General features: G+C 39.9%; 1 protein-coding gene across 1 annotated transcript in view; it reads left to right on the top strand.

Moving 5' to 3' along the window:
* Positions 1-13,210: 13,210 nt before the first annotated feature.
* The window catches only part of LOC100726727 (zinc finger CCCH domain-containing protein 15-like), a 32,626-nt gene continuing 18,680 nt past the window's right edge, over positions 13,211-27,156 (top strand). Inside the window, 4 exon segments of the mRNA XM_013148203.2 lie at positions 13,211-13,369; positions 15,281-15,350; positions 15,504-15,591; positions 16,280-16,417. Coding sequence (XP_013003657.2) covers positions 13,211-13,369; positions 15,281-15,350; positions 15,504-15,591; positions 16,280-16,417 — 455 coding nt within the window.

Below are 27,156 nucleotides of genomic sequence, written 5' to 3'. Positions count from 1 at the left end.
AATAAAAAGAAGATTAAAGAGGAAAGAAAAGCATAAAGGAGGGGCTGGTGGTTACGTACAGGAAGGTTAGCTAGCATTTATAGGTGCTGGGCTTAACCTCAAACGTTGAGGGGAAAAAAGGAAGAACGACACCAAGACCAGAAAGGAAGAAGCCAGCGTAACATCCGTGTGTGTAGATGACTTAAGTATGCAAGTAAAAAATCCTGAAGTATCTGCAAAAATGTTAAAATTAAAATTCTTCAGTAAAGTTTCATAACTCAGGACCAATATGAAAGACCTGAATTGCTTTTCTTTATCTTAAAAACCTGAATAATAAAAGATTAATTGAAAACTACACAAATTTGAGTGATATGCTTAATAAAATAATTACAATACTTGCATTTTAAAAACAGACAACATAATTTTGAAAAAAAAAATAGAAGACCCAGACAAATTGAAAGATCTCTCTGACATGGGCTAGAAAGCCCTGATGAGATGGTGGAACCCCGCAAATAACCAGTGTTGGCACAGTTCTACCAATTGCTGTGTGTGCTTCTTCTGTGGGGAAGTGAATTCTCAAATTTATACGAGATGCAAAGAAAAGAGAAGAGATAAAATATCCTCAAAAGGAAGAACCCCTCTGACGGACTCCAATCTTCTGTTTCAGAACTTGAGTTTGCTGTACCCCCGTTTTGGAATGTGGAATGAAAGTCTGTTGAAGTGAAAGGTTCTATAGACATACTGCACAGCAGAGAGCTGAGACTCCCCAAGTAAATCCTGCTGTTATGGTCAATTAGTTTTAGACAAAGATTCCAAGAAAATTCATTGAAAAGGGGACCTTATGTTTTTCCAAAAAAATAAAAAAAAAGATACTGAAAACTCTGGATATCCACATGCAAAATAGTTACGTGTGATGCCTACATGTCATGACATTAAAAAAAAAATACGATGTATACTGAAATTTAGAAAGGATGTCATGAAACTCATAAAATAAGATGTCAGCTTATGTTTTTGTGACCTTGGATGAAGTGATGATTTCTGAAAGCAAAAGTGAGAAAAGAAAAAAAAATGCATCTTTTTCAAAATTATTTATGTTTCAGCAGACACCATGTAAAAAGTGAAAGATAACTCATGATTTATGAGTAAATATTGAAAATTCATAGGTATTATTTAATAAAGAATTTGTGTCTGAAATGAAGGATTCATGTTTCAATAATTAAATGACAACAGCCCAGTTACAAAATGGAGAAAGAATCTGAACAGATGCTTCTCCAGAGAAGATATAGAAATGAACAATAACCTCATGAAAATACACAAAGTCATTGCCTATTATAGAAAACCAAACCACAGTATCAATCCACAGCTCCTAAGAGGGTTATAGCTGATTCCTCTGCTCCAAAAGTCAGGCAGTGATGAGAAATGTTGAAAGATGTGGAGAAGTTAAAACCTTTGTACCTTCCTAGTGAGAATGTAAGCTTTGCATCTACTTGTTAAAATATTTTGGCAATTCTACGAAAAATTCAGAACAGAGTAACTCTGCATACTTGTGTTCCCACAACTGAACAGCAAGTTAAAAACATACTCCCACACAAATACATAGACAGGCATGAACATTTCAGGATCATTACTGCTATCCAAAAGTGGGAATACCCTAAATGACGGTCAATAAAATGATAATCAAAACATGGTAAGCCTGTAGGATGGATTATTTTTCCAACAAAGAAACAAAATGAAGGCCCAAGAAATGTTACAAGGTGAAGGGATCTCACAAAGGTGACCCTCAGAGGGAGAAGCCATTCACCAAATCCCAGGCAGCCTTGCTTCCACAGGCGTGAATGTGCAGAAGAGGCAAGTTCACAGAGAGGTAAGCAGTCCCTGTGCGAGCCAGCCAGGAAAGGTGACCAAAGGACAGTGGGCAAAGGATTCTGGCCTTCTTCCTGGGTTGCAAACTCTTCCAGTATTGGATATTAGTGAGAACTCCAAAAATTCCTAAACATACAGGTGATTTCTTACTGTTATGCTTTTTTTGTAGTTCTGTATTATATGTAACCTTACACTGCTTTGTTTTGTTTTGTGTTTTTCTCTTTTTCCTCTTAAATAAAAAAAAAAAAAAAAAAATTCCTAAACATACCCCAAAAACATTCTGTACATATTTTACAAGTTTTGTTTCCTCTTTTGGTCCTTCTGAGTATTGAGTCAGGGTCTTCATATTAAGCTGTATCACCAGCCACTGTTTATGTTTTTATTCCAAGACCAGGCCTTCCATGTCACCCAGCCTGGGTTTGAACTCCCAGTACCTCTGCCTTAGCCTCCCGGAGGGTCAGCGTAACAGGCATGGCCGCCATGCCCAGCTTGTTGCACACCTTGGAAGGGCACATTTAAGATAGGTATGCAGCTGGTCTCTCAGTTGTTTAAAAAGTGGGACAATGGAACCAAACTGACAGTGTATTACCGAATTCTATTACACAGATCTGTGCCAGAATTCTAAGCCTTATGTGTGATTAAGTTATTCTTAAAGGCTCCTAAGCAGCAAGAAGAGCATCAGTAATCAAAGTATAAGTGATATCAAATTTATTTTTGAAAGTACTCAACAAGCATCTTTCAGAAATAAGTACAGTTCAGGTTTTTTAAAATTGATTTCAATACATTCTTTCATTTTCATCAACCAGATCTTTAAATCTGGAAGAATTTGAAGAACAAATAAAGCCTTACTTCCCGAGGTTTCAGGAATGTGGACAGGAAGCTTAATAACTTAGTGGTCCCTTGACCAGCAGAATAATACCCACCTGCCAAACTCACTAAAAAATCTCTCTGTCTTCCAAAAACTTGAGGTGAAAATAAAAGTCAATTTATTTTCCTAGGGGCATAGAAAAACTGACAGTATTGATAAGTTATTGCTCCCACTAGAGAGATCCCTTTTTTATCCACATCTCAGTCAAGGAAGTTTTGATTTGTGATTCACTGAAAAAGTTTTTTAATTCTAATGAGCTGATTTCAATCTACCACTTCCAGGGCAACCCATGGTGAGAATAAACACACTAAGACATATTTATAATTATTGGTGGCCAAGAGGTCCCAAGGCTGGCCATGATTAAGGCTCATCAGAACAAAGGCCTTGACACAGGGCCTAACCAGATGTTATGTATTAGTCAAAAAAGGAGTTGCTGGAGGATGCGTGTCTGTGAGAATGGTGGGAGACACGAGTCCTGTGGGCAGGGCTAAGAAGGAGACCTGAGATCACTCTGCAGCCTGCAGAGAAGGAAATGCAGAAAGAGCAATCTCATAGCACAGCTGAGGAAGCAGGTAATGTCAGGGGTCAGAGCTTCAGCTCTGATGGGAAAACCATTTCCACCATAGGAAGTCACAGCCTCTTATCCCAAAGCCCAAACCCAGTGGACATCCCTGGTGGTGGCTCTGCCTCCCGCTGGGCTCACCCGTGCTTAGGGAGACACTGGGACAGAGACATGGTGACTGTCCACTGTCCTTGAGCTTCAAAGATCACACATCAGCACCTCCGCTAGCCCTGTTTACACTGCTTAGAGCCCATTGAAGGGAAGAGGAAATGGTCCAGCCTGCTCTGTACATCAGTACCTAAAGTTAGGACCAGGGTTAGCCAAAGTGGGGGTAACTGCTGTTTTGTTCAGGGGAAGAAGTCCAAGTGGTCTTCCACACCTACTGCGAGAGACAACAGGGAAATTTCGGCTTTCCTGCAGTGTAGTAATGCCAATATAATACTAACAACTTTGGGCAAAATTTCGACTTTATTTTCCTAAACCAGAATTTCATTTTTGATTATATTCCTTTTTATTGTTTTGTGTTGTCTTGTTTTGTTTTGTTTCTCCTTCTAATACAGAAAGGATAAGTATGCATATAGAGACTCATGCATGCATAGAACCTCTAAAAAGTTTATGAGAATCGTTAATATAATGCGCGATGAAATGAACAGCTACTTTGAAGAAAAAGAGACACTAAGGTACCCAGTGCTGATCCTGTAGTGTCATGCTGTGAAATCCAGCAATACTATTATTCTTCGTTCAGAAGGATTTTAGTCTGTTTTGTTTTGTTTAATTTCAACATACGTGAAGGTATGGACAGCTGTTTTGAAGAGAATAAAGACATATGGCAGCCTTTGTTGACTTCCCTATTTTCTGGTCTTGAAGACCTAAAATGCCTTCATTATCCTGTTCTGATCAGATTTATACTATTTTTGTGTGTGTGTGTGAATTCACTGTGTGTGAAGATATGGACAACTATTTGGAAGTAAACAGGAGACAATGTGATAGACAGTGAAGATCTCCTGTTGTCTTGCTTTGAAATCTGTGTCTCTCACATTGTTTTCTTATGAACTGTTTTACGTTTAATGGTACCCTCTTTTCTGTTTAATGTTATCCTCTTTAAAATAAAATTAAAAAATAATTGTCAACTTCAAAAGATACAGCTCTTCATAGTCTACCATTCAATATTTGGCCAAAACATGTGTCTGGTGCCTTGCATCCATAGTATAAGCTTTTCCTGCTTATCTTTCATTCTCACATCACAGATAGGCATTTTCTAAGCTGTGAACTATTTCATGAGTGTGCAGTGTGATACATACCTTTATGAAAAGGATATTGGGAAGAGTGGTAAGTTTCCTTGCAGTTATGCATCTTTTACTGTGTGAAGAAGTTTCATGAAGATGATTTTTTAGAATCCATCTTTAGGGAAAATCATTATGATCACAGTGTGGACATATAAATTACATTTACTGATTTTAGTTCATTAACACTTGCATATTTACACACTTACCTTGGCAGAGTATTTTACATGAGAAAATGAAATGATATGCTGTGGTTAGCATATAGCTTCGTGGTAAATCTATTTTCCACAGGATACTCACGTGTATTCATGGCGTTTACACTGCAATGGAACTATGATGCTGGTATGGGATTAACTTGTCTAACTAGCGTAACAAACAAAAGGGTTACCACTTATCCAAGATTGTGCCTTGACTGTTGTTCCTGTTGCCAGTGGTTGACTGGGGTCCAAACTTTATGGTACTTCATGGTAACAGAAAGGTGGGTTTAGTGAGTGAGCCAGAGAGGGGAGAAAAAGAGAAGAAGAGAGAGGTGGGGGAGAACAGAGACCACACACATATAACATTTATGATGATATTGTTGCAATTCTTCTATTTTATTGTTGATTATTGTTAACCACTTACTGCACATGGTTTGTAAGTTAAACTTTATCAGGGGTATCTCTAGGAGAAACGGTAAGGTTCAGGACTCTCTCTAGTTTGGGGCAAGTCTTGGGGACATTAGGCTGCACCCCGAAGCTGTGGGGCCACCGTGCCCATTTCACTGTTTTTCTCACAGGCTGAAGCTCGCTCTGCCACAGCTGTACGCTTGTTTCTCACAGAGGCTCGTACGTACAAACACACCCGCGCCAAGATTCCATTGCTCCTCAGATGTTATGCTCCTCCCAGAGTCCATTTCATATTTGGCAGCTGCTGTGAGTACACTGAATCTCAGTCGCTCACTCTTGAACCTCATCTGATATTTCTCACCATCTGGCCAAGTAATTGTATTAATTAATACATGGTTCTGATTGCCAGAATTCATCAAGTTCGCTGCTTCTGAGATGGAAATGCTCATTATGCTATGAAATTCCCTTAGAGAAATATATCTGAGAAGCTATCGCAATACACCCTTTTCAGCAGTGACTACAGAATCTACTTTGGTTTGCATATTTTTCACATGATGAATGATATAAGGACTAAAATTTATTTATGATGGTTTATTGAATTTCTTGGGTGGTTAACTCAGTCAGTCCCTAAGTTCTGTGATTCAGAGTGGCATTAAAGTGCTGATATGCATCTGCAAGCTGACTGTCTCTCTGCAACATATAATTATCACCGAAAAGAAGCCCCGCATGAGGAGTCACAGCTTCCGCTTCCACTGTGTAAGGTTATTCACCATTCTCCAGCTGCCCTTGATAATCCAGTAGAAAGAAGGAAGCGTACTGGTACTGGCAACGGAGAATGTGATCCTATAGATAAGCTTTCTTTTTCATGCCCTTTCCATTTGTGGAACCCATAGTTTCTATTTAGTATTGCTTTTAGGGCACATCAAGACCAAAATTCTTTAATATGACTATCTAGAGGTGAAACAGGGTGCAAGTGAATTTAAATTTGTAAATACAAAAAAAAAAAAAAAAAAAACTATTTTGGAGTTTGGATGACTTTCTTTTGTTTGTTCATTTTTTAGAAATTTTGTTTTGCTTTTGGTACCAGGGATCAAACTCGCAAACCCCCTGTTTACCAAGCAACCACTTGAGTCACTGAGCTAAATTCCCAGCTCCAAGTTTGGATGTTATCATTATATTAAATAAAACAATATTTTAGCCATTGCATGATACAATGCTACAGACTTTGTTAGAATTACAATATACTCATGTTGACATTAAGTATCCTTCAGCAGTGGTCAGCAGAGACAAGGGGGATGTGAGGATGGGGAGGAGGTGAGGATGGGGGAGAGTAGTGATCGATCTGGAAGGGAATCATCGCTGGTGCTCTATGGCAGAGCTTGGGAGGTAGAATTAACAGTGATGAAATGTGTATCTCAGAATAGAAGAGGAGTTCAAATGCACTCACAATAAAAGAGCGATCAGACAGGGAGATGGAAGACACGCTGATCCCCGTGATCTGCCTGCTCTCCGATGGACACATGAATGAAATAGCCTGCTGTACCGCACAAATGTGGGTAAACACCAGGTATTTACCAAAGACACAGCCAGTTTTGCAAAGGTAGATTTGAGTTACAGAAATTAATATTTTAAATTTAATTTACGTTCACACATCTGTGAACCAGTAGATCCTCGAAGAGTACGTAGATTTTTAAATTTAATACTGTTTTTTGTTTTTGTTTCTGTTCTTTCTCCTACTCTCTTCTTTTTCTTGTCATTTCTTTCCTTCCCACTTCCTGCCTTCCTTGACCCCCTTCTGGTTTGAACATTTTCTTCCTACTTGTTAATAGGATTGTGTATTGTTTACACCTTGTGACTATTTGATGTTTCTCCTCTGACAATTTGCACATGTGCATTTATTTGAGTCTTTGTTTTCGGTTCTTTCGTGTATATACAAAGCATAGGATTCCTGCACTGTAGGGAAATTCTCTATCTCATTCCCTGAAGAACAGCTGCCATTTTCCATTGAAAACAAACCTTTTTACCTTGCAACCAGCAAGAATGAGATACAAAGATCCCAATCCTCCACGTTTCACCAACACTGTAAGACTTCAGAGTATTATTAGTTTTCAGTGTCGCCATCCCTGTAAAAATGAAATGGCATCTTTACTTGTTTTTATTGTATTTCCATAATAAGTGGCGATACTAACCACCTTTGTTGGCTATTTGTGTATTTTCTGTAGAGACACAGTTTAGTATTTTTAAAGGCAGCTGAAGATGGCCGAAACCAATTTTGTGTTAATCTGGCTTATCTTGTATGATAAGCACAATTCCAAATGTCTATACTGTGACACCAAAATGTTTTAACGAATTAAAACTCTTATAGTAATCTGGGACAAGAATAATGTGTTGGTTACGCTGAATTGTGTGTAGAAATAGGGAAAAATAGAGCAATTAATCAGCCAACATTTTATAGCACATAGTTTGGGTCAGGATTATTATTGCAAGGTGTATCACACAAAGATGAGCATGACACAAACATAATGAAAGATTCAAGAAAAAGTACACAAAGTCAGTTTTTTTATAATGAAAAAAACCAATAAATTCAATGCCACAAATAAGCTTCTGACAAGCTTAAGGAAAATTAGTCCCTGTGTAAGTTTAGGTTATAGAGGAAAATGAAGGCATATATATATATATATATATATATATATATATATATATCCTGTAATGATTGTCATCACAGTTTGACTTTTGACTTTCTACTTGATATTCTTGATTACATGAAAATTAAGATTTCTACATTAATTTAAGAGAAAATGGCTATGGATCAAAAGCGTATGTAAAAGGAAATAGCAAAGAAACTTTGACAACTATGAATTCTTAGCATGTGAAATTGACTAGAGGCAAATAGTTACTTCTTTGAAAAGCTCACTGTGTTTTGTTTTAGCAGCTCAGACTTTAGCAACTCAGACTTTCAAAGAATGGAATGGTGACCCTTGAACAAGAAGTTTTGGGTTTACCGATGACCTTGGGGTCTGAAATCTGTAACCAGAAGGTAAGTGGTGGAAGGTTTAAAGCCCTCGAGGAAAATCTATGTGTGGATGCCGTTTCCAGATGCAGCCAAGGTAACAATGGAAAGTGGAGCCACAGAAAATGAAGGCAAAATTAATGGAGAAATAAGATGTTTCCAGGACAAGGAGAAACTGTGGGAGTTCATCACCACCAATCCAACCCTACAAAAAATACTGAAGGACATTCCAGAGAGAGAGAGAGAGAGAGAGAGAGAGAGAGAGAGAGAGAGAGAGAGAGAGAGAGAGAGAGAGAGAGAGAGAGAGAATACCAGGATTCCAGCAACAGTGGCAGAGAGGCCTCAATGAACAAGGAGGACAGTGGAATGAAGGAGACAAATGGGAAAATAATAGCAGAAAAATAGAATAGCAGAGATGAGGCAGAGTAGGTGGGCTATAATCTCTAATATAGATAGACTTGATATATCAACAAAAAGAAACACGGGCAGAGTAGATTAGGAGGCAGGATCCATTGAGATGCTCTGAATAGGAAATATACTCAACCTGAAAGAGGGTTAATAAGCTGAAAGTCAAAAATGAGAAAACGATGCTGTATGTAACAGGGAACCAGGGAGAAATAGGGACAAGTCGTCCAGCAGCCGCAGATAGGTTGGAAAGTCATGACACTTTTGTGCAGTGAAGAACTACTCAGCTATAAGGAAGAAAAAACTTGTGGCTTTAGCAAGTAAAGGAGTAGAGTTCAAGATCAAGCTCAGGGGTAAAAAAGTTCAGCACCACTCAGATAACGAGCTGACCCCTTAATCTAAAGATTAAAGGAGCTAGTGGGACCCAAAATATACAAAGCACCATGAGAAAGGAAAAGTTGAGGAATTGCCTAATAAAGAAGGCATAGGATATTGTTAACAGTGTATCGGGATTTAAAAGCCACAGTAGTTTTATCGCTATGTTTAGTTTTATTTTGTTCCAGTATGTTTACTCATACTAGATTTGAGGGCACAGATAGCTATCCCAAAAACAGCAGGCTATACCATGGTAACTGTCTTTAATTTCCTACTAACTTTAACTGAACCCCTGTATTACTTACATTGTCTTACTATGACTGATCTTATTTGAAGCTGGTTTGTTAGGCTACTGTTTTGCCTTGACTGATTTTATTTGAACTTGGTATGCTTGATAGTATCAAGTCTAAGAGTAGAGGCAACTACTCTGAAGATGAGAAGATATAATAAGATACCCATTCCAATTTGATTACTAACTGCTTTTGAAGTTCTACAATGTCTCCAAAGTTGTGTTTTTATTAAAATAGCTATGTAATGCTATGTTCAATTATATTATGTCTGATGATGCGGACAATTCTATTGAAAATAACAAGAGAAAGCATAGTAACTACTGTAGATCACCTAGTATTGTGGTTTTACATGTCTTTTTCATTTCATGTTTTTCGAGGAATTTGTTTTATTGTCTTGTTTTGATCTGTTTTTCCCTGTAATACAGAAAGGATAGATATACATGTAGAGACTCATACATGGGGAGAATTTCTAAACAGTTTATGGGAACAGATTATATAATGCACAGTGTAATGAACAGATGCTCTGAAGAAGAGACACTAAGATACCCAGTGCTAATTCTGTAGCATTTATGATATAAAATCTAGCAATACTATTATTCACTGTTCAGAGTGATATTAGTCTTGTCTCATGTTCAATTTAAGCATATGTAAAAATAAGGACAGCTACTTCGAAGAGAATGAGGGACATTATGGCAGTCATCATTGACTTCCCCAATGTCAGGTCTTGAAGACCTAAAATGCCTTCATCATCCAGTTATGATTAGATTAGTTCTATAATGTTCAGTACGTATTCAATGTGTGTGAAGATGGGGACAAGTATTTGGAAGAAATCTAGAGACAAGAACATAGACAGTGAAGATCTCCATGCACTTGCTTTGAAATCTGTGTTTCTTAAAATTGTTTCCTTATGATCTGTTTTGTTATGTTTAATCTTATCCTCTTTAAAAGAAAAAAGAAAAGAAAAGAAAATGAAGGCAAAGGAAATGTCCCAAATCTGGTATAGTTTATACCCTCTTCACTTAAAAGGTAAGCGGACCTTGAATGACTTTTTCTAGGGAAACTTCAGAATTCCTAGTCTTTTGCTTTTCCAATCTTGCTTATTGCATGTTTGGATGAGGTAAGAGATTTCAGAAAACTCTTAGTTTCTTTAAAGGATTGAAACCATTATCTTCACACCCCTTGAAGTCATCAAACTTACAGTTGTGTGCACAGATTACATTAACCTTTCAAAGCGACCCTTTCTCTGGGTAGGGTTTCTCGCTAATGATTTGAGTGTCAACAACTTCTTTGATAGGCTTCTCTTCAAAAGGTGGAGCTTAATTCTCTTCCTTTTGAGACCTGGCTAGACTTTGTGATTTACCTCTGGCAAATAGTTTTCGGGGAGTGATGGATGCTGTTCCTAAACTTGGTCACAGCAGGGATTATGTCTCCTCATTTCCCTCTTCCTCTGGAGGATCCCAGCCACGTCATGAGGGCATTCGCACAGCCCTGGAGAAGTCCACCTGGAAGGGCTGGGAGTCTTCTGTGTGCACCTCACAGGGTGAGGGTGTCCGGGGATCATCCCGAAGGCAGCCCTGGAAAAGCATCCTGAAACTGTCCCCACTACAGACCCAGAATCAGACTTCCCCAAACTCCTCCCGGACTTCTGGATCCGGGGCACTGAGATGACAACTGTCTATTACTTTACGCTGTTAGATTTGAGAATAACTTGTTACCAGAAAGTTAACACAGATTTCAAGTACTCTGTTTAGGAAGAAGGGAGCAAAAATATTTACCTACATGACAAAGATTTTATCAATCACTGACACACCACTCACTCTGCACGGAACTGGAACTGAAATTTATTATGTATGTGCACCGGTTCTCTGCAGTGAATGTGATCATCATGAACTGCAAAAGTGTATTAATTCAGTCAGCATTCCTCAGAAGGAACTAACTGATTCCAAAGGAAAGCATAAAGGCATGAGTATGAGCTTCTCAACTAACCTTTCTTCTGCTATGGTCATCCCAGAGGCCACACGTTCCAGGAGAAGGAACTGGGCAAGATCACTGCGTGATTCCTCAGCCAAGCTCTGGACCTGGCTTGGACTCGGAATGAGGAATATCTGCTAGCTCTCCTTGGTCAATGTGCGGATTAAGCCCAAGAAAGCTCTTCCTTCTTGTCACAAGAGCCCATGGGCTCTACCCCGCAGCATAGCTGCCTCATTCAGGAGAGAGTGGAGGCTTTGCCAAACCACTCTGGGAACAGGAAATCAGTCCCAAGCGGGCAGCATCGCCACTGCCACACACCTGGTGTCCTGTCACCGAGTTGTGAGTTGTCCTTCTCTCTGGGAGTCAGCTTGAAGGTCAGTCCCCAAAGCAAAGGACACTACTTGAGTTACATTAAAGGAGGAAGAGCCCCCTTGGTGGGACACCTCTCCTCACTGGCCTGGGCTCATTCATGACTCAAGGTCTCCTGGAAATAGCCAGAAATATGGGATTTATGGTCAGATTGACCCAACCAAAAAGCAAAGGTTTACAGGCACATTTACTCTCAGACTGTTTTCTACTATTCACCCCAAGCTTTGGCTCCATTTTGGCCTGGCAGCAAATCACAGCAGCGGAGGAAAGCCTGGCCTGTGGGGCCCACACACTGAAGTGTAGCTCAGTGCCCCTCCTGCAGGAAGCCCAGCTGAAGGTGGGGCCTACAGGGATCACCCCCAGGATGAGAATTTTTCCTATGCCACAGCGATGCTGCTGTCCTTATGAATCACTTGAAAGAAAAAAAAAAAAAAAAAACTCTGTTTTTGAGCTCTTGAAGAGTAGGAGTTGCTTCCCAGCGTTCACATTATTTGCACTTTTTAGGAGGGTGGTGATTGGGTGTTGAGACTCTTATACTAAACACCCATGGGACACCTCCTAGGAGCTCTGGGGAGGTGGACAGCGGTTCTGCATGTGAGGGACGGGTGTGGGGAAGAAGCCCGGGCAGGTGGCCAGGTCTGCAGTGACAGCCAGGCTGTCTCCTAGGGAGAAAATGTGAAGCACACAGCTCGTCTCCTCTCCTTCCTAGCCTGCATCACTCACGGCTCCTCACTCACAAGGTGTTTCACTTCCATTTATGAGCAACCATGTGGCACTTGACTTTCTGCACATGGCCTATTCTACTTAAATGAACGTTCACCGTCTCCAGCCATTTTCGTGGTTTTGCATATGAACCAAATTATTCTGTGCCCAGTAAACCCACATTAAAATAGCACAGCTCACCCTAAAATGGGCATCTGTACTGGATGGTAATTAAAAGTTTAAAAACTTAAAAGTAAATCAAGATGTTGCACGTATATTTTCCTTGTGTAGTTCAGACCTACCTGGAATTTTATGCGTACAGTTATTCTGGGATACTGATATTTCTAGATGTATTCTTCAAACTGATGTATAATTTTAACCAATGTTAGTCATCAAGTTGTCACCATTGATCCAAAATCTCTTTTCATGAGAAGAAAAGAACAACGAAGGGAGGGAGGAGGAAAAAAAACAATAGAAGAAAGGAGGAAGAAAGAAGAGGGAAGGACAGAAGGAGGAAGAAAAAAATAAAAAACGAATCCACAATTCCACCTATTTAATTCCTTTAATGTAGTTTGTTGATGGTAATAAAAGAAATATACAAAAACTCATCTATCAAACACAAAACTTCTTAACAAAATAGAGAATGACGGTGGCTACTGTTCAGCGTGTCACAGTGCCCCCCTTTCGTGGGGGATGCTTGTGGGGACCCCGGGCCCCTTCTGCACCCCGGTTTCCACCATGCAGGAGGAATGGTGGCAGGCAGAGGGACGCGGGTACTCGGCTCCACTGTCTGGGCTGACTGCTGACCGCTACCACTGACCACTGACCACTGGCCACGGCCTCTGCACTGGCTGCCGCTCTGAAGCGAGGCATCAGTGCACCTGTGAGCGGCTCCCCAGGACTGGAGCCCACGTTCCCCCTCGAACCCATGTCCACTAGTTCTGGAAAGAAGGAGCCGAGGAGCAGGAGCCAGGCGCTCTCTGACCGCTCCTCACAGGTGCTGGTAAACCGCGGGGCTTCACCCTACCCAGGGCCTCAGCAGAGTCAGCGCACCCCCGGGGAGCAAGAGCAGCCCCTGACGCCTGCGGTGCGCAGAGCATAGAAGGAGAGGCTGCGTCCTGCACCCGGAGCAAAGGCCAGACAGCTGGACCAACTTCCCCGGGTCCCTAGTCCGCGAGGGCCCTCGCGCTGGGGAAGCGGAAATGAAAACGAAGCACGTGCTATAGGAAACATCTTGAACAGGGAAACAGATGACAGGAAAGCTTGGGGCTTCTGCACTTGCAGGGGCTCAGGGTCTGCGGGAGAGGCCGCTTTGCGGGGCTGGGGGTTGGTCTTTACAGCGCCTGTGCCAACACTCTGGGGAGTCCTGGTGGCTGAGGGGGGCTCCGGTCCCAGGAAAGGATCCCGTGTGGGTGTGTGTTTATGTGTGTGCGCACACATGTGTGTGTGTACGCGTGTGTGTGTGTGTGTGTGTGTGTGTGTGTGTGTATGCGTGTGTGTGTGTGTGCGCACGTGTGGAGGCATGGGGTCAGGCCACCTTCCCTGCAATCCAGGTGATCCCAGGCTCGGGATGGAGCCTGGAGCCTCTGGGTGTAGCTCCGCGACCCTGTGTACCTCTCATCTTGGGGTCCTCAGTCCCGAAGGAGATGACGTCCTGTAAATGCAGGGCATGGACCCTGCTCAGCCAGGTCCTGGATGGACAAGGGGTCCAATGACCAGCGCGTCCCTGCATGGGCCGAGGAGAGCTCTGACCCAGGTTTACAATAAGAAGGACAGGAACTGAGGTCCAGCTTTGCTCTGCTTTCCTTACTCTTGGGCACCTGTGGCCCCAGTGAGGTCACAGCCTTTCAGCCCACCCCTTCAGTGACTTCTCCAGAGGCAGGAGTCCAGTGCCGAGCTAAGAGGCGTTAGACATTTCTATCTAGCATTTCTGTCGTGTTTAGGAAATGCAAATAAACGTTTTAAAAAATAATATTTGTGGAGTACTCTCTTGGTCACAAATTTCATCCAGAAACATATCTTTAACCTAAATATTAACTAGTGCAATTTGTTCTGTGGATTTGTACCACGCACTCTGGCATGTGATAAGGTTTGGGATAAAATTAAAAACAAAAGGACCTAATGAATGAAGCCTCAGCTCCTTTATTAGTACCAATTTATAAACATGAGTGTAAAGCAAAGTCAGCGGTGGAACTGCTCTGTGGTATTAAACAGGGAAAACAAATCAAAAGCTCTCTGAGGATAATACACTCCGTGGACAGAGAAGGGGGAAATGTGAAATAACAAATCCTCATGATAAAAAGACAAAACATTTATCTTGCTTCTCTTTGAATAACTTTGCTGCCTGGTTTTAATGGTTTCCATTACTAACCCAGTGATAGTCTCCTGGAGAAGCACAGTTTAGCACTGTGCTGGAAAAACTTAGGTTGCTTGTGGTCTGTGACCTGACCTGAGTAACTCACGCACTCTTCCAGAATCGCAGACTAAGTGAGCATATGCAGCCCGTCAAGAAAGAGCAGAGAGCGGTGTGTGAGGTGACTCTGTGCTGGTTACAGATGACAGCAATTAGAGTGTAGCAAGGGGAACAGGGTCAGGTCTTCAGCTCTGGGCTCCCCATACATGGGGATGAGGATTCCTTAGAGAACAAAGGACACCTTCCATCTTTCCCTGGGGGCTTGTCTCCCCAAACAATCTGTCCAATCAATCCTGAGCTTCTGGACACAAGAGCCTGAAACTGGCCTTCACTAAGTACTCATGTTAGGAGAACCATCATCAAACCCAGCAGAATGCCAAGCACTTCCCACTTCCTCCCCGACTGCCCTGAGGATCCCCCCTGTTCATACATGGCAGCCAAGGGACCTTTCTTGGGCTTTTCTTTGTTCCTTCCAGAAAGCACACGCTTGCTGTATTGGATTAACCACCTCAGAATGGGTGGTTAATCAATGGCTCTCTGTGAAACTCTTAAACTTGCTGAAAATATTTCTTGTTAAATTCCAAGAAATGCTTTTTGTTGAATGTGGATATTAATGGAGAAGGAGAAGTAATTGACCCACGTGTCCTCAAGGGAGGTAATTGAACAGAGGACATCTGACTCTGCAGGACGGATTCATTCATCAAAGGTGTGATTCACATGCAGAGGTAGAATACTCTGTTTCTGCAGAGGAAGTGCTTCTGAATGGATTAGGAAGGAATCCTGTCCAAAACTTCTCTTCTTTCTTCAGGTCCTGCTGACCAGCTCCAAGCCCCTGTCATCCATGAAGTGCCCCACTCCAGGAATCATGTTCCATTCTGGATGAATTTGGGCACATGGTGGGTAAAATCCCTATTCACGTGCCCTGAGAGCCTTTCCCTGAATCAGACTGCAACAACCTTCCTCTCCATCTCCATGACAACCTTCCTAGGAGATTCAGTTGATGCGCACTTTGTCCTTTGTACTTCCAGTGCCATACATGCATCATGTCATGGACAGCAATCTAGAGCTGGTACCCTTACTGATCTCACATTGACCAGTATCTCAGACTGGGAAATAGTCCCGGGATATGAACCCAGAGAGAGCCATTTCCCCGGGGGACCCATTGCTCCTCTGCCTGATGTCCTTAGACAGATGGTTCTTTCCTTTCTGTTAATCCTTCATGTTTCTGGACATTTCCTTTATATTCATTATGTCACTGGTACTTACTTACATTCAGATACAGCTTTTGTTACTGTCCTCAAATTTTACTTCTCTCTCTAGTGGTCTTCGAAACCAGACATACAAAGAACCACACAACCTTAGCAAGAGTGTTTTCTAACTAAACCAGTGTTCTTCAAATGTACCCCTACCCTATGTCTTAGAAAGTTCAGGAGGTTGTTAGCTCCTCACTTCTGGAGAGCTTCCCTCTGTGACCCGAAGGTGACTGCGGGAAGCCTTGTGCATCTGAATCCTGCAACTGCACCTCTAGTACTGTGAATATCCCTGCACTTACCTTCCAAACCTTTCCATTCTCTGCCCTTAAAGCATGCTCAGTGAGACAGAACTCTGCAGTGGCAACTTGCCCTTAAGCCCCATCATGGGGGCAACTGTCAGCTATGCAGAAAGTGCTCAGAAGAGTCCTCCCTTCTCTAAGGGACATGATGTCACAGGGAGCAGGGGGAGGTATTGGTCCAGACTGTGCTGTGACAGTGCTAACCAACACAGCCAGCAGTAACCAGAGACATTCAGGAGTCCTGGAGTACCCTGTTCTCACATAGCCGGTAAGAGCTGGCAGCCTGCTCACAGAGTGACTAGCCGAAAACAGACTGGGAGCGCACTAGTCCTCAGGAATTATTGGATGGTTCCGATCATTTGCCTTATACTTTGCTATAAATCAGAGGATTTGGGGCTTACTTAAATGTGGCCAAAATAAGAGTGGTGAAGTTAGAAATGCCAAGGTTCCTCCATAAGAAAGGTATTTTATATTTTATGCTCCTGTAATATTGGCGATGTTTCTTAACACATGCTGTACTACTAGAATCATCAGGAGCCACACTAAATCAACTGAAACACACACATGCACACATATGCACACACACAGGTGCACACATACATATTTTAGTTGAGGTGAGATTCACATGCATAAAACTCAATTATGTCTTTCTTTTGTAGACAATATGCTTTTCACAGCAGTTTTAGTTGATATCAAAATTGAGTGGAAAGTACAGATTTCTCAAACATCGCTCCCCGTGGTACCAACATTGCCTCCATAGTGATGCATCTGTCACCCCTGTCACCTGTCTAGACACATCTCTACCCAGGTCTTGGAGAAACTCACTTCTCACTTTGTAGATGTTTATATCCCAGGTTTGTCTAGCATCCTGTCGCACAGAAGCTTCCCGACCTTGACATACATCCCTATGTGCTCTACCAACCAACACTCCTGGTCCTCACCCCCTGGTATTTTTACTGTCCCCACAGTTTTGCCTTTTTAAGAATATTTTATACTGCAATCATACCGTAGGTCATCCTTTCATTAGTTGTGTGTACTTTTTCTTTCCTTAGTTGTGTGCATTTAAATTTCCTGCAAGTTTTTAAAAATTATTTATTTATTTTTATCCATGGTCTGAGCTTTTTCTTTGTAACACTGAGTAGTATCCCACTATCTGAAGGCCTGTGGCTATTTATTCATTAACCTACAGAAGGGGCTGTTCATTGCTTCCAAGATCTTGCAATTCTGAATAAAGGAGCTCTCAGCTCCCAGGTGCAGGCAAATGTTTTGAAGTCATTGGAATAAAAACAAGATTTTATGGCAAAAGGTTTTGATCATTCCAATTGGTGAAGAGGGCATCTCAATAGTTCGATTTCTGTTTTCCTAAAGACCTATAGGAGGGAACATGTCTCTGGGTTATTCACATGATGAATCTGCATAACTGAAATTAAAATAGCCCTGCTGAGATCTGCCTCTCCATTTTCAGCTGAAGGAAGACAAAAGAGAATAATATTAACACATCAAAGGAAAACCTGCTGCTGCCTGCACGGCAGGAGAATTCGCAGCAAGCAGGATCTGGACTCATCCTCGAGTGTCTGTCCACAGATGAGCGGAGATGGTGGCACATGTCCACGATGGAGCACTTTCAGCCACAGAAGGAGTGAAATCCGGCTAGTTATAGGGAAATGGATGGACCCGGAGAATGTCATTAAGTGAAACCAACCAGAGGAAACAGTGTGATTTTCCCTTCTACAGAAGCTCCAATAAAGTCCGTCTGAATCTGGAAGACTGAGGGGGAGGACGACCTTGCTCACTGAGACTGAGAGGAAGACTTGGTGTGTGCTGTCTGCACCATGCTGTAGCAATTACTGGTTTAGCAACTTCTCACATATTTTATAAAGAACAGAAGAGTGGAGATCAAAGTTTCCAAGCATAAGAAAATGACTAAAAGAGAGAGAGAAATAGTATTTACTCTGCATGTTGTATACGTGTGTTGAAATAACACACTGTGACCCAGAGACACGTACTGTTATTACCTGTTAATAAAAACAAATATACTAATAAGTGGAGGTTAAAAAGGCTTCCAAACACAGACAGCATACACTTCACAAACCTTTTCAATGTGGATCTGAAAAGAAATGTAAAAGCAACACTTAAAGCTCATAAGCATGAGGAGAAAACTGCAAAGACGTCTTGGATACACACATGAAAGAAGGAATTGATAAGCTTTACCTTCCAAGCTGAGATATCTCTATTAGGAGATTGAAAGGACAGAGACAGTTTGGGGGAAACACTCAGGAAAGCAGACTTCGTAATGACTGCTAATCCAAAATGAGTGCCTGATTGTAAGTGGCCCAAGGCTGTACAAAACACCTTAAAGGAAAATATCTGTTTTAGGCTGAATGAATCTTTGACATTTAGCTTATTCACAGCATTTTGCCACCTCCAGTTCTGCCTAATTTCAAAATATTTTCATCATCCTTAGTGGAAAACCCTTAGCCTGTGATCAGTTAGTTCCCTTTCCTCAGGGCTCCCTCCAGACCCCGTGAACACAGATCTTCTGTCTTTCTTTTAGACTCACCTAGGTCAGATGTGGTGGCATGCCTGTAATCCCAGAACTTGGGAGGCTGAGGCAGGAAGATGGCCATAATTTCAAGGCCAGTCTGGGCCACACAATGAGTTTGAGGCCAGCCTGGGAGACATGGCCAGCCCTGTCTCAAACCCCCCACCCAAAAAAAAAAAAAAAATAAGAGAAAAAAAGATGCTATCATGGCTCTTAACAAAAAGAAATCTCACCTACTTGCGATATTTCAAATTGATTGGATTATAAAATATACTTCCTTTTGAGTATGGCTTCTCTGTTTTTTTTTTTTTTTTTATTTAAGGAGAAAAAGAAAAAAATAGAAATAGGGTACAAGTTATACAGAATTTCAAGAAACATAAACTGTAGGAAATCACTAGTTAATAGATTACATATTGTTATCTTAGAAATAGTTTTTCAAGTTACAAAATTAAAGCATATAAAGTGGACTTTCAAACAGTGAGACTGGAGACAGTTTTGTTCATTGACCCAACAAAACTCAGTAATATGGTTATCTATCTTATACACTTAAATATATATGTAGTTATATTCTTTAGAGCACTTTCTTTTCCTTTCTTTTGTACAAGGGCAATTACACATTTTGGGTTTTATCACTCCCACAGTTCTTATTACTTTTTTTTGGAGAGAGTAAAACCAAATGTGACATAACAGAACAGAGTTAGTCAGATCAAAAGGATGGACATAATAGATAATGTAAAAACAAAATACTAGGTGATCAACAATGGTTACCATACTGCCTCTCGCTATCTTAAAAAGAATTGCCTATATCATCAGTTATAATAAAATTGAACAAAACAGTAAAGAGTAAAACCAAAACATTGGAGACATTACAGGACTTTAAAAGAAGATAATAGTCAACTGGAATGGGCGTCATAATGAATCTTATTGTCTTCACAGTTTCGAACTTGGTATTATCAAGCAAAGCAGAATAGAGGAAAGTCAGTCAAAGCAAGATGGTGAGGGCTATACAGGGTGTGGCTTCTTTAACTTAACATAATCTTTAGGAGGTTAATGCTCGTGATGTGTTGATACTTTATTTGCTTTGTGAATAATATTGCACTCAATGTGAATATTATTTATAACTTTATCCAATCACAAATCTTTCCAAAGCTTTCTCTAGAGACAGAGCTAAGGAGGGCCACACGAACAACCCAGGGCAAGGCTTTCATGGGGCATTATGTTCCCCCAAGCAAGAGCAGGAGAGTTTCTAAACAATTGTAGCTGATTCACACTATTCAGTGGAGTTCACTTCACCCAAGAAATCATCACTTCAGTGACAAGTAGATAAATTTCTTCATGAAAACTCCTTTTAGCCTGGCTTTATGCAAATTAGAAATTTGTAGACTGATGCAGATACTAATAGTGGAAATTCTTTCTTAGATCCCTAGTGAGTATTTATTTTTATTTGACCTCTGAATTATTATTAATAATAGATTATCTCCCTGACTTTAACATTAAAGCTAAGTTGGTGAGCCCAGTATTACATTGGCTATGTCAAATATTTTATGTAACTTATAAGATGTAGCACCCAGCACTGGTGAGGTGGGTAGAGAGCCGTGCCTTGGTATAGTTGAGAGTAAAGGCTCCCAAACTTAGCTTGCTCTAATTTATATGAAGAGAAAATAGAACTAAGAATTTTGAATGCTTGTTCAGTTGGATTTTAATTTTCTTGTTGCTACAAGCTCAGTGTGGTACTGTGGGACTCACTAAGCTCTCATAACAATAAGTCACTCGGAGAATATTTCTAAAATGCTTACCATCATGAATCCACACACCTGCAAGGGAAAGAAATAAAATCTGGAATAAAAGATATGAGTTTATTTCACTTTTTAACTATGTAGTATCTTTGCTAGACATATAAATTTGTAGATTTATATTTTCTGGCTGAATATTTGACTTTTCCTGTGAAACTGTTCAAGCAGACTGTGTATGAAATTACAGAGAAACACTGATGGAGCAGAGTAGGTGTTCGGAAAGTTAACACTATCAAAAGTTTTGGGTTGCTCGAAGAGGATAGGACAGAGTATCTGTTTGTAAATGACTGACAGCCATTCCTTGCAGCTGGAAGAGGGGAGAAGTTCAAGGTCAAGGCTGAGAGATTCATCAGCAGATTTGGGGTATGGCAGCTGACAATTTTCAGGTTCATAGATACTCACCATTTTTTTCTGTAGGGCTCTTGGGGCAAAGGAGTTCTCCGAGACCTTTATACAGACACTAATTCAACTCATGGAGACTTCAATCTCATGACTTCATCACCTTTCAATGGTCCACTTACAAATACCTTTGCATCATTGAATGTGTGTAACATATGAATTTAGAAGTACACAAATATTTCCTGTATAGCACTTCATCATAGCAGATTTATGCTTAATTAAGACAAAATAAATCACAGAGTCTGTCTTTCTCATAAAGCACTTATTACACTGGGATCCTTCTGTCCATTTAATTAACAGTCCACTGAAGAGAATAAATTGACCTATGTTACTTGCCCCTACATTGTCTTTCTTCTATTTTTGAAATAACATCTGTACTGAGTTTGTCCTGAATTTTACTTTCATGTTTACTTAAAATACAGAAAACTGTTCTCCTCCTATTTTCATTTCTACCACTTTTCAGAAATTTCTCTGATGTACAAAGACCACAAACTATGTAAATAATAACTGTAATCGGAACAGTGAGAGCTTCTCAGGACTCCTTACTGGCAGTTCAATACTTAACACAGCACAAGCGCTATTTCCTTCAGAAGACCACTCTGTGTATAATTGCCGGGAAGATCAGCTCTTTCTCTTGTTTCTGATGCTTGAACCCTGTATCACTTCTTTCTTAATATATGAGAATTAGTATTCTACCTTTCATCGCGGTTCGTTAATTTGTTTATTTGCCAATTTTATCCATTGCATTTCCCTCAGTGACGTGTGTATCTGCCTTTCTTATTTTTACCACACAATCATTGCTTTCGTAAATTAATTATTTTTAAGGTTTTAGAGATCTGTATGTCATACAAGAAAGATATGTTTTATAATTTCCTGGACTTGTATCTTTCGTTCTATATTATATCTAATAGATTGATTTTATAAGCATTTAACTTGTATAACATTTTCTCTTTAGGACTTAAGATGTCTTTATCCATTTTCATGTAATATATCATATGCTGATCTGCTGTGTCTATCTTCCCCAAATCAAAAGGCTACATCTTTAATATTCTCAATTGAAAAAATGCAGTTAGAGTTATTGGATTCAGAAGAGCTAAAACATTTTAAGCGTTACTTCTGAAGGACTCCTCTCTAGAATACACAGTTGTTCATAAAAGCTAGACTTTGAGTGGAATATGGTGGTAAATGCCTGTATTCTCAGCACCTTCAGAAACAAAGAAGGATGACTGCAAGTTCTGAGACGATCCTGGACAACGAAGTGACCTAGCGATGTCCTGGAAAACAAGCAAACAACAACAACAAAAGCAAACGTGACTGAAACGTTGTAGCACCGTGCAGAGGTCCCTGAGCTCATTCTCTAGTACAGAGACAACAATACAGAAAGCTGTCGACTTTGTTCAATCGCTTATGAGCCAATCAATAGACAAAAAGCATGAGAGAGCACCGAGGGGTGCACTAAGGCATGGGCGATTGGTTCATGCAGAACAGAATTCGGTGGGAAGAGAACTAGGAGAATAAATGCTGGTCCACTGGAGAAAGTGTAAGTTAAGCACGACGTAAAACGTCACCCAAAAAACCATCCAGCGGATAATGTTTATTTCAATATGAAAATAAAAGAATGCGTCTTACAGAAGTATTTTTATGAACATCAAAGGAGTGAAGTTTTCTGAATAAAAATTACTACCAAAATAAAAAGACTACTAATTTGAAATGTACCTATAGGAAAGAAAAAAATTTAGAAATTATGATACAAACAGGGGATTAATCATGTTTAATTTGCTAATGGGAGCTGGGGATTTAACTCAGCAGCATGAGCAGCTGTCTGGCAAGCGTGAGGGTGTGAGTTTGATCCCTGGTACAAAAACAAGACAAATGGCCATTCTCTCCGATAAAGAATTTCTTACAAACCAATAAGAAGAAGTCTGGGGGGCTGGGGATTTAGCTCAGCGGCATAAGCACCTGCTTTGCAAGCAGGCAGTCGTGAGTTCGATCCCCGGTACCGATAAAAAGGAAAAAGACAAAAAAAAAAAAAAAAAAAAAAAAAAAGAAGAAGTCTGGGCTTCTGGCTCAGTGGTCTCTGTGCCCACATCATGAATGGGAGGTCGCCAGTTTGATGCCCTGTGTTCCCGCCAGCCTCACAAAGGCTCAGTGCTGTGGCTTGACAAATCAATAAGAAGAAAGAAAAATGACTCAGCACAGTAAGTTACTTGAGCATTTGCTACTGAGGTGACCATGTATTTCGGGAGATCAGCGAGAATTTCTCTGACAAGCAGGCATCAGGGCATTTCAGAGCACTCACATTGCGGTGGCAAAGCCGAGCCTGGCAGGTCCAAGTATGAGCGAGGCCAGCAGTTGGTGTGGGCACAGCAGTCAGAGGAAATGACTGGAGGGCAGGATGGAGAGGGGTGGGTGTGCTGCCAGGGCCCGCGGGCCTGGACCTCGTCACTGCGTCCTGATGTTGGGACTCACTGGACACACGCGTTCTGTGTTTGGCTTGGGCTTCTTTGGGTTTTGATTCATATTTATTGTATTGAAACTATTATATAAAAAGAGTAAATAAGTAACTTGTTATCTTTGGTTAATTTTCCATAATTCCAGATGAAGTTTGTTTTCTAATTTCATTTACTTCCAATTACTTTCATTAGTGTTTGTTTCCTAGATTTTCCTGAATTCACTTGTATTCCATTTATTTGTTTTGCTGTCATTGTTTACAACTCTGAACGATTATTCTGGGTCATTTTCTTCTCTCTCAGTGTAACTCTCAGAACTTTCTTCCTCAAGGAGAATTAAAAATAGACTTTCTTATTACTGAGCTTCTTGTCTGATCTGAAAGTGACCTTATTTGTCCCATGCTCTTGATGGATAATTTTATTCCATGTACAAATTAAAGCTGACATTCATGTTTCTTGATATTGTATACAAATTATTAAACCTGCAGCCAGGTCATTATTCTCTCTGATTTGGTCTAATTATTCTGTTATTCAACTACTCTGTAATCAGTTTCTGGATGTTCTACATTGCTTCATTTGTAAAGCCTCATGGTGGTTTAATAGTTTACTTCTGCCCTTCAAACAATACTTGTGGCAGCCTCCTAAATTTATTTAATGTATTACAAATCTTTGCTAAAGTACTCATATAACCATTTCAATATATTAAATGCTTTATTCTCTTGTTCTTTAGTTGTTTTTTATTTTTTTGCAATTCTTAATTTCCATTTATTCTCATTTAAAAACAAAATCTAATTTAGGAGAATTATGCCCTAGCACTGGAACTCAGTACAACTATGTGCTGCTGTCTTCCTAATTTTAATTTGCTAAATTTTATGATTGTTCATCTTTATAGTTGATTGGCTCCATGATACATTTTTATTATACATTATTTGTGCATTAAAGTAATTATTTTAATTTTGTTCTAATTATTTGACAAGTAGCTACGAAAATGGTTACATTTCTATGTATTTATCATATTCACAGAAACAATAATATTTATAATATTTTTAAATGAGCTTTATATACCATTTTACACAAACTTCATAATTACATTGTTCCATTCTTTAGGCATGTTTCTAACATTATACTATTATTCTCAATATTCATAAAGGATACTGAAGTCATGAATAATTTTAACACACAGTAAACACCACCCTGAGATCTTTTAAAATTGGATGGGCCGAGACATTCAAATGAACAATAATAACACTAACAACTAAATATTAACAGTCATAATAACAAAAAGCTCCAAAAATTATAGTCTGAATGGTAATCTGAATTTTCTACCGTTTAATTCACTGGGGATCCAAAATTGTAACCCAGGAAACACCAGGAAGTACATAATACACTCAGCCTACAACATAAAGAAATAATCCACGGGGCAGGGCAACCTCGCAGGAGCCCAAACCTGACAGGACAGCCCAGCCGGAGGGACTGAGCTCAGTCTCGGGCCATGGGATCCAGGACCTGTATCTACTCAGACTGGGTCTCCCTGGAAAACCAACCCCACATGCTGCGTCCTTTCGTTTTCATCTTATTTTCTATTCTTCTCAACCACCAGGGTACTCGTGTGCCAAAGTACAAGGCTGCTTTTCTAAAAAGTCAAACCAAGAAGAAAGAAAATGTAAGTGTTCCAAATATTGGGATAAGGACAATCTTTCTTTAAGATAACTATGAATAATACAAACATAAATTAGAGGCAGAATTAAAGGATGGAAAACTTCTTCAAATTTTATTAATCTCTAAAAAGATGTTGCTAGAAATCACAGCACTGAAAACCACAGTCTCCGGCATTCAGTAATAACTGGATATTTCAGAACCAAATTGCTTTGAGGAAGGTGAACATAAAGGCTGAGTGAAAGGTCAAAATCATAGTTCAAAGCAGAAACAGAAAGGGAAATGTTTGAAAAAGCAAGCAGGATGTAAGCACGTGTAACAGAGAGAACAGGGTCTACCCAAATCGCAGCTCCCTATTGATCCTCCCTTTCTTGAGCAAAGGTGAATTAACTTAGGCTGCATGTAAAATTCATAGTATAGTTAATGAGTGAAGTGTGATCCAAAAATATGGTGCCTGCTTATAGTTTTAAAAATGTATTCGATAAAGGATAGCTTGCCATGAGTTTAAAAGCCTCCCCTCACCTTGGACACCCTCACCCCATCCTCCTGGTCTCTTCCTGAAGCAGCTCTCGGGTCCTCATCGCTAACTGTCTTTACTAACTTTGTCGTGCTGCTTTGATGTTCTGAATCCCTGAAAAATGTTTTATTTTTCACGGTTATTCTGATCTGCGGGAAAGCGGGAAGTTGTCCCAGTTGAAGGTGTGGTGAAGAAGGTGTCACCTTCGCCTTTTAAAAAGCAATTTGGTTCTGAAATATTCAATTGTTACTCAGTGCTGGAGACTGATTTTTCAGTGCTGTGACTTCTAGCAACATCTTTTTAGAGATTAATCTTATGTTAAGAAGTTTTCCATCCTTTCATTCTTTGTCTTCTACTTTCTCTGACTTGTGCTTATATTCGTCATGGTTTTTTTTAAAAGGAAACTAGGCTTATTCCAGTGGTTGGAGCATTTATAATTTCTTTCTTTATCACAGCATCATTCGACATTCAGTGTGAATGAGTCCAAGTGGACACCGTGGCGGGAACATGTGTCCTGTGTGCTGTGTTCACCAGAGCCACCCCTTGCCCTAAAGCGAAGATTGGCTACATCCAGATTCCTCTCCCAGCTTCTTTTACACTTTGTGAGACTGCTGACATTGTTGTAGGATGTTCTTGACTCAGGATTCATTCTGCCATTTTTATCTGACTAGCATTTATACATCTGATCAGGCCATTTGTTTGTGGTCATCATGACTTTAGCTGTCATAAGGCAAGAGTAATTCCTTATTTTTTCCCTTTCCCAACTGTGGAACCATTAGGATAAAAGTGTACGAAAATGTAGAACATAACTAGTAATCTTGACTTGATTTAAATTACGTTTTACCAGAATGAAATGTAAATGCATTTAATAGACTCAGAAGAAAAATAATATCTTTTATTTTTGATAATACAAAACGTGGTAAGACTTTAAGGCTGTTAGTTTGATCACATTTTTAGACATTATTACAACTCCTGTTCAGTGTTAGGAATAATTACAGGTGAGCTCATCAATGAAATTATTTTGTGAAATTTCATTGTAAATGAAAAACGCTGAAGGGCCAGGGGTTTGGCTCAGTGGCTTAAGCCTGAACCTGGCGAGGGCCAAGTGGTGAGTTTGATCCCCAGTACCAAAAATAAATAAATAAATGACTGAATAAAAGATCTGAGACCACTTAACTCATGTTTTTATGTTTTATTCATGTTTAAATTATATGAGCTGAAATAGTTATTATCAATATTGATCCTTGTATGCTATATTTATGTCACCAAATCATATTTAAAAATACATAGTTTAGTAATGTTGGTGCAAAGTTGATTTCATGTTGCCCCACCTGTCAGTTAACTCCAGTGAATAAACAATCAGGTTGAAGACAATTTCATCAAATAAATTAATCTGTTTCAATATGCATTTGAAAATTATGTGTTTATGCAGAAGTGAATATAAATGGTTTAAGAGCAAACTGTTTTACCTTTTCTTTCTCCAAATATGTTCATACTTAAATATAAACATAAAGAACAGAAAAAACTACTTGGAATATTTTGCTTACTACTG

Source organism: Cavia porcellus, unplaced genomic scaffold (genome assembly GCF_034190915.1).
Source record: "Cavia porcellus strain 051 isolate PalLab524CR breed Dunkin Hartley unplaced genomic scaffold, mCavPor4.1 scaffold_23, whole genome shotgun sequence".
Taxonomy (NCBI): domain Eukaryota; kingdom Metazoa; phylum Chordata; class Mammalia; order Rodentia; family Caviidae; genus Cavia; species Cavia porcellus.
Note: the sequence above shows the minus strand (reverse complement) of the source record. Positions and strands in the feature narration are given on the sequence as shown.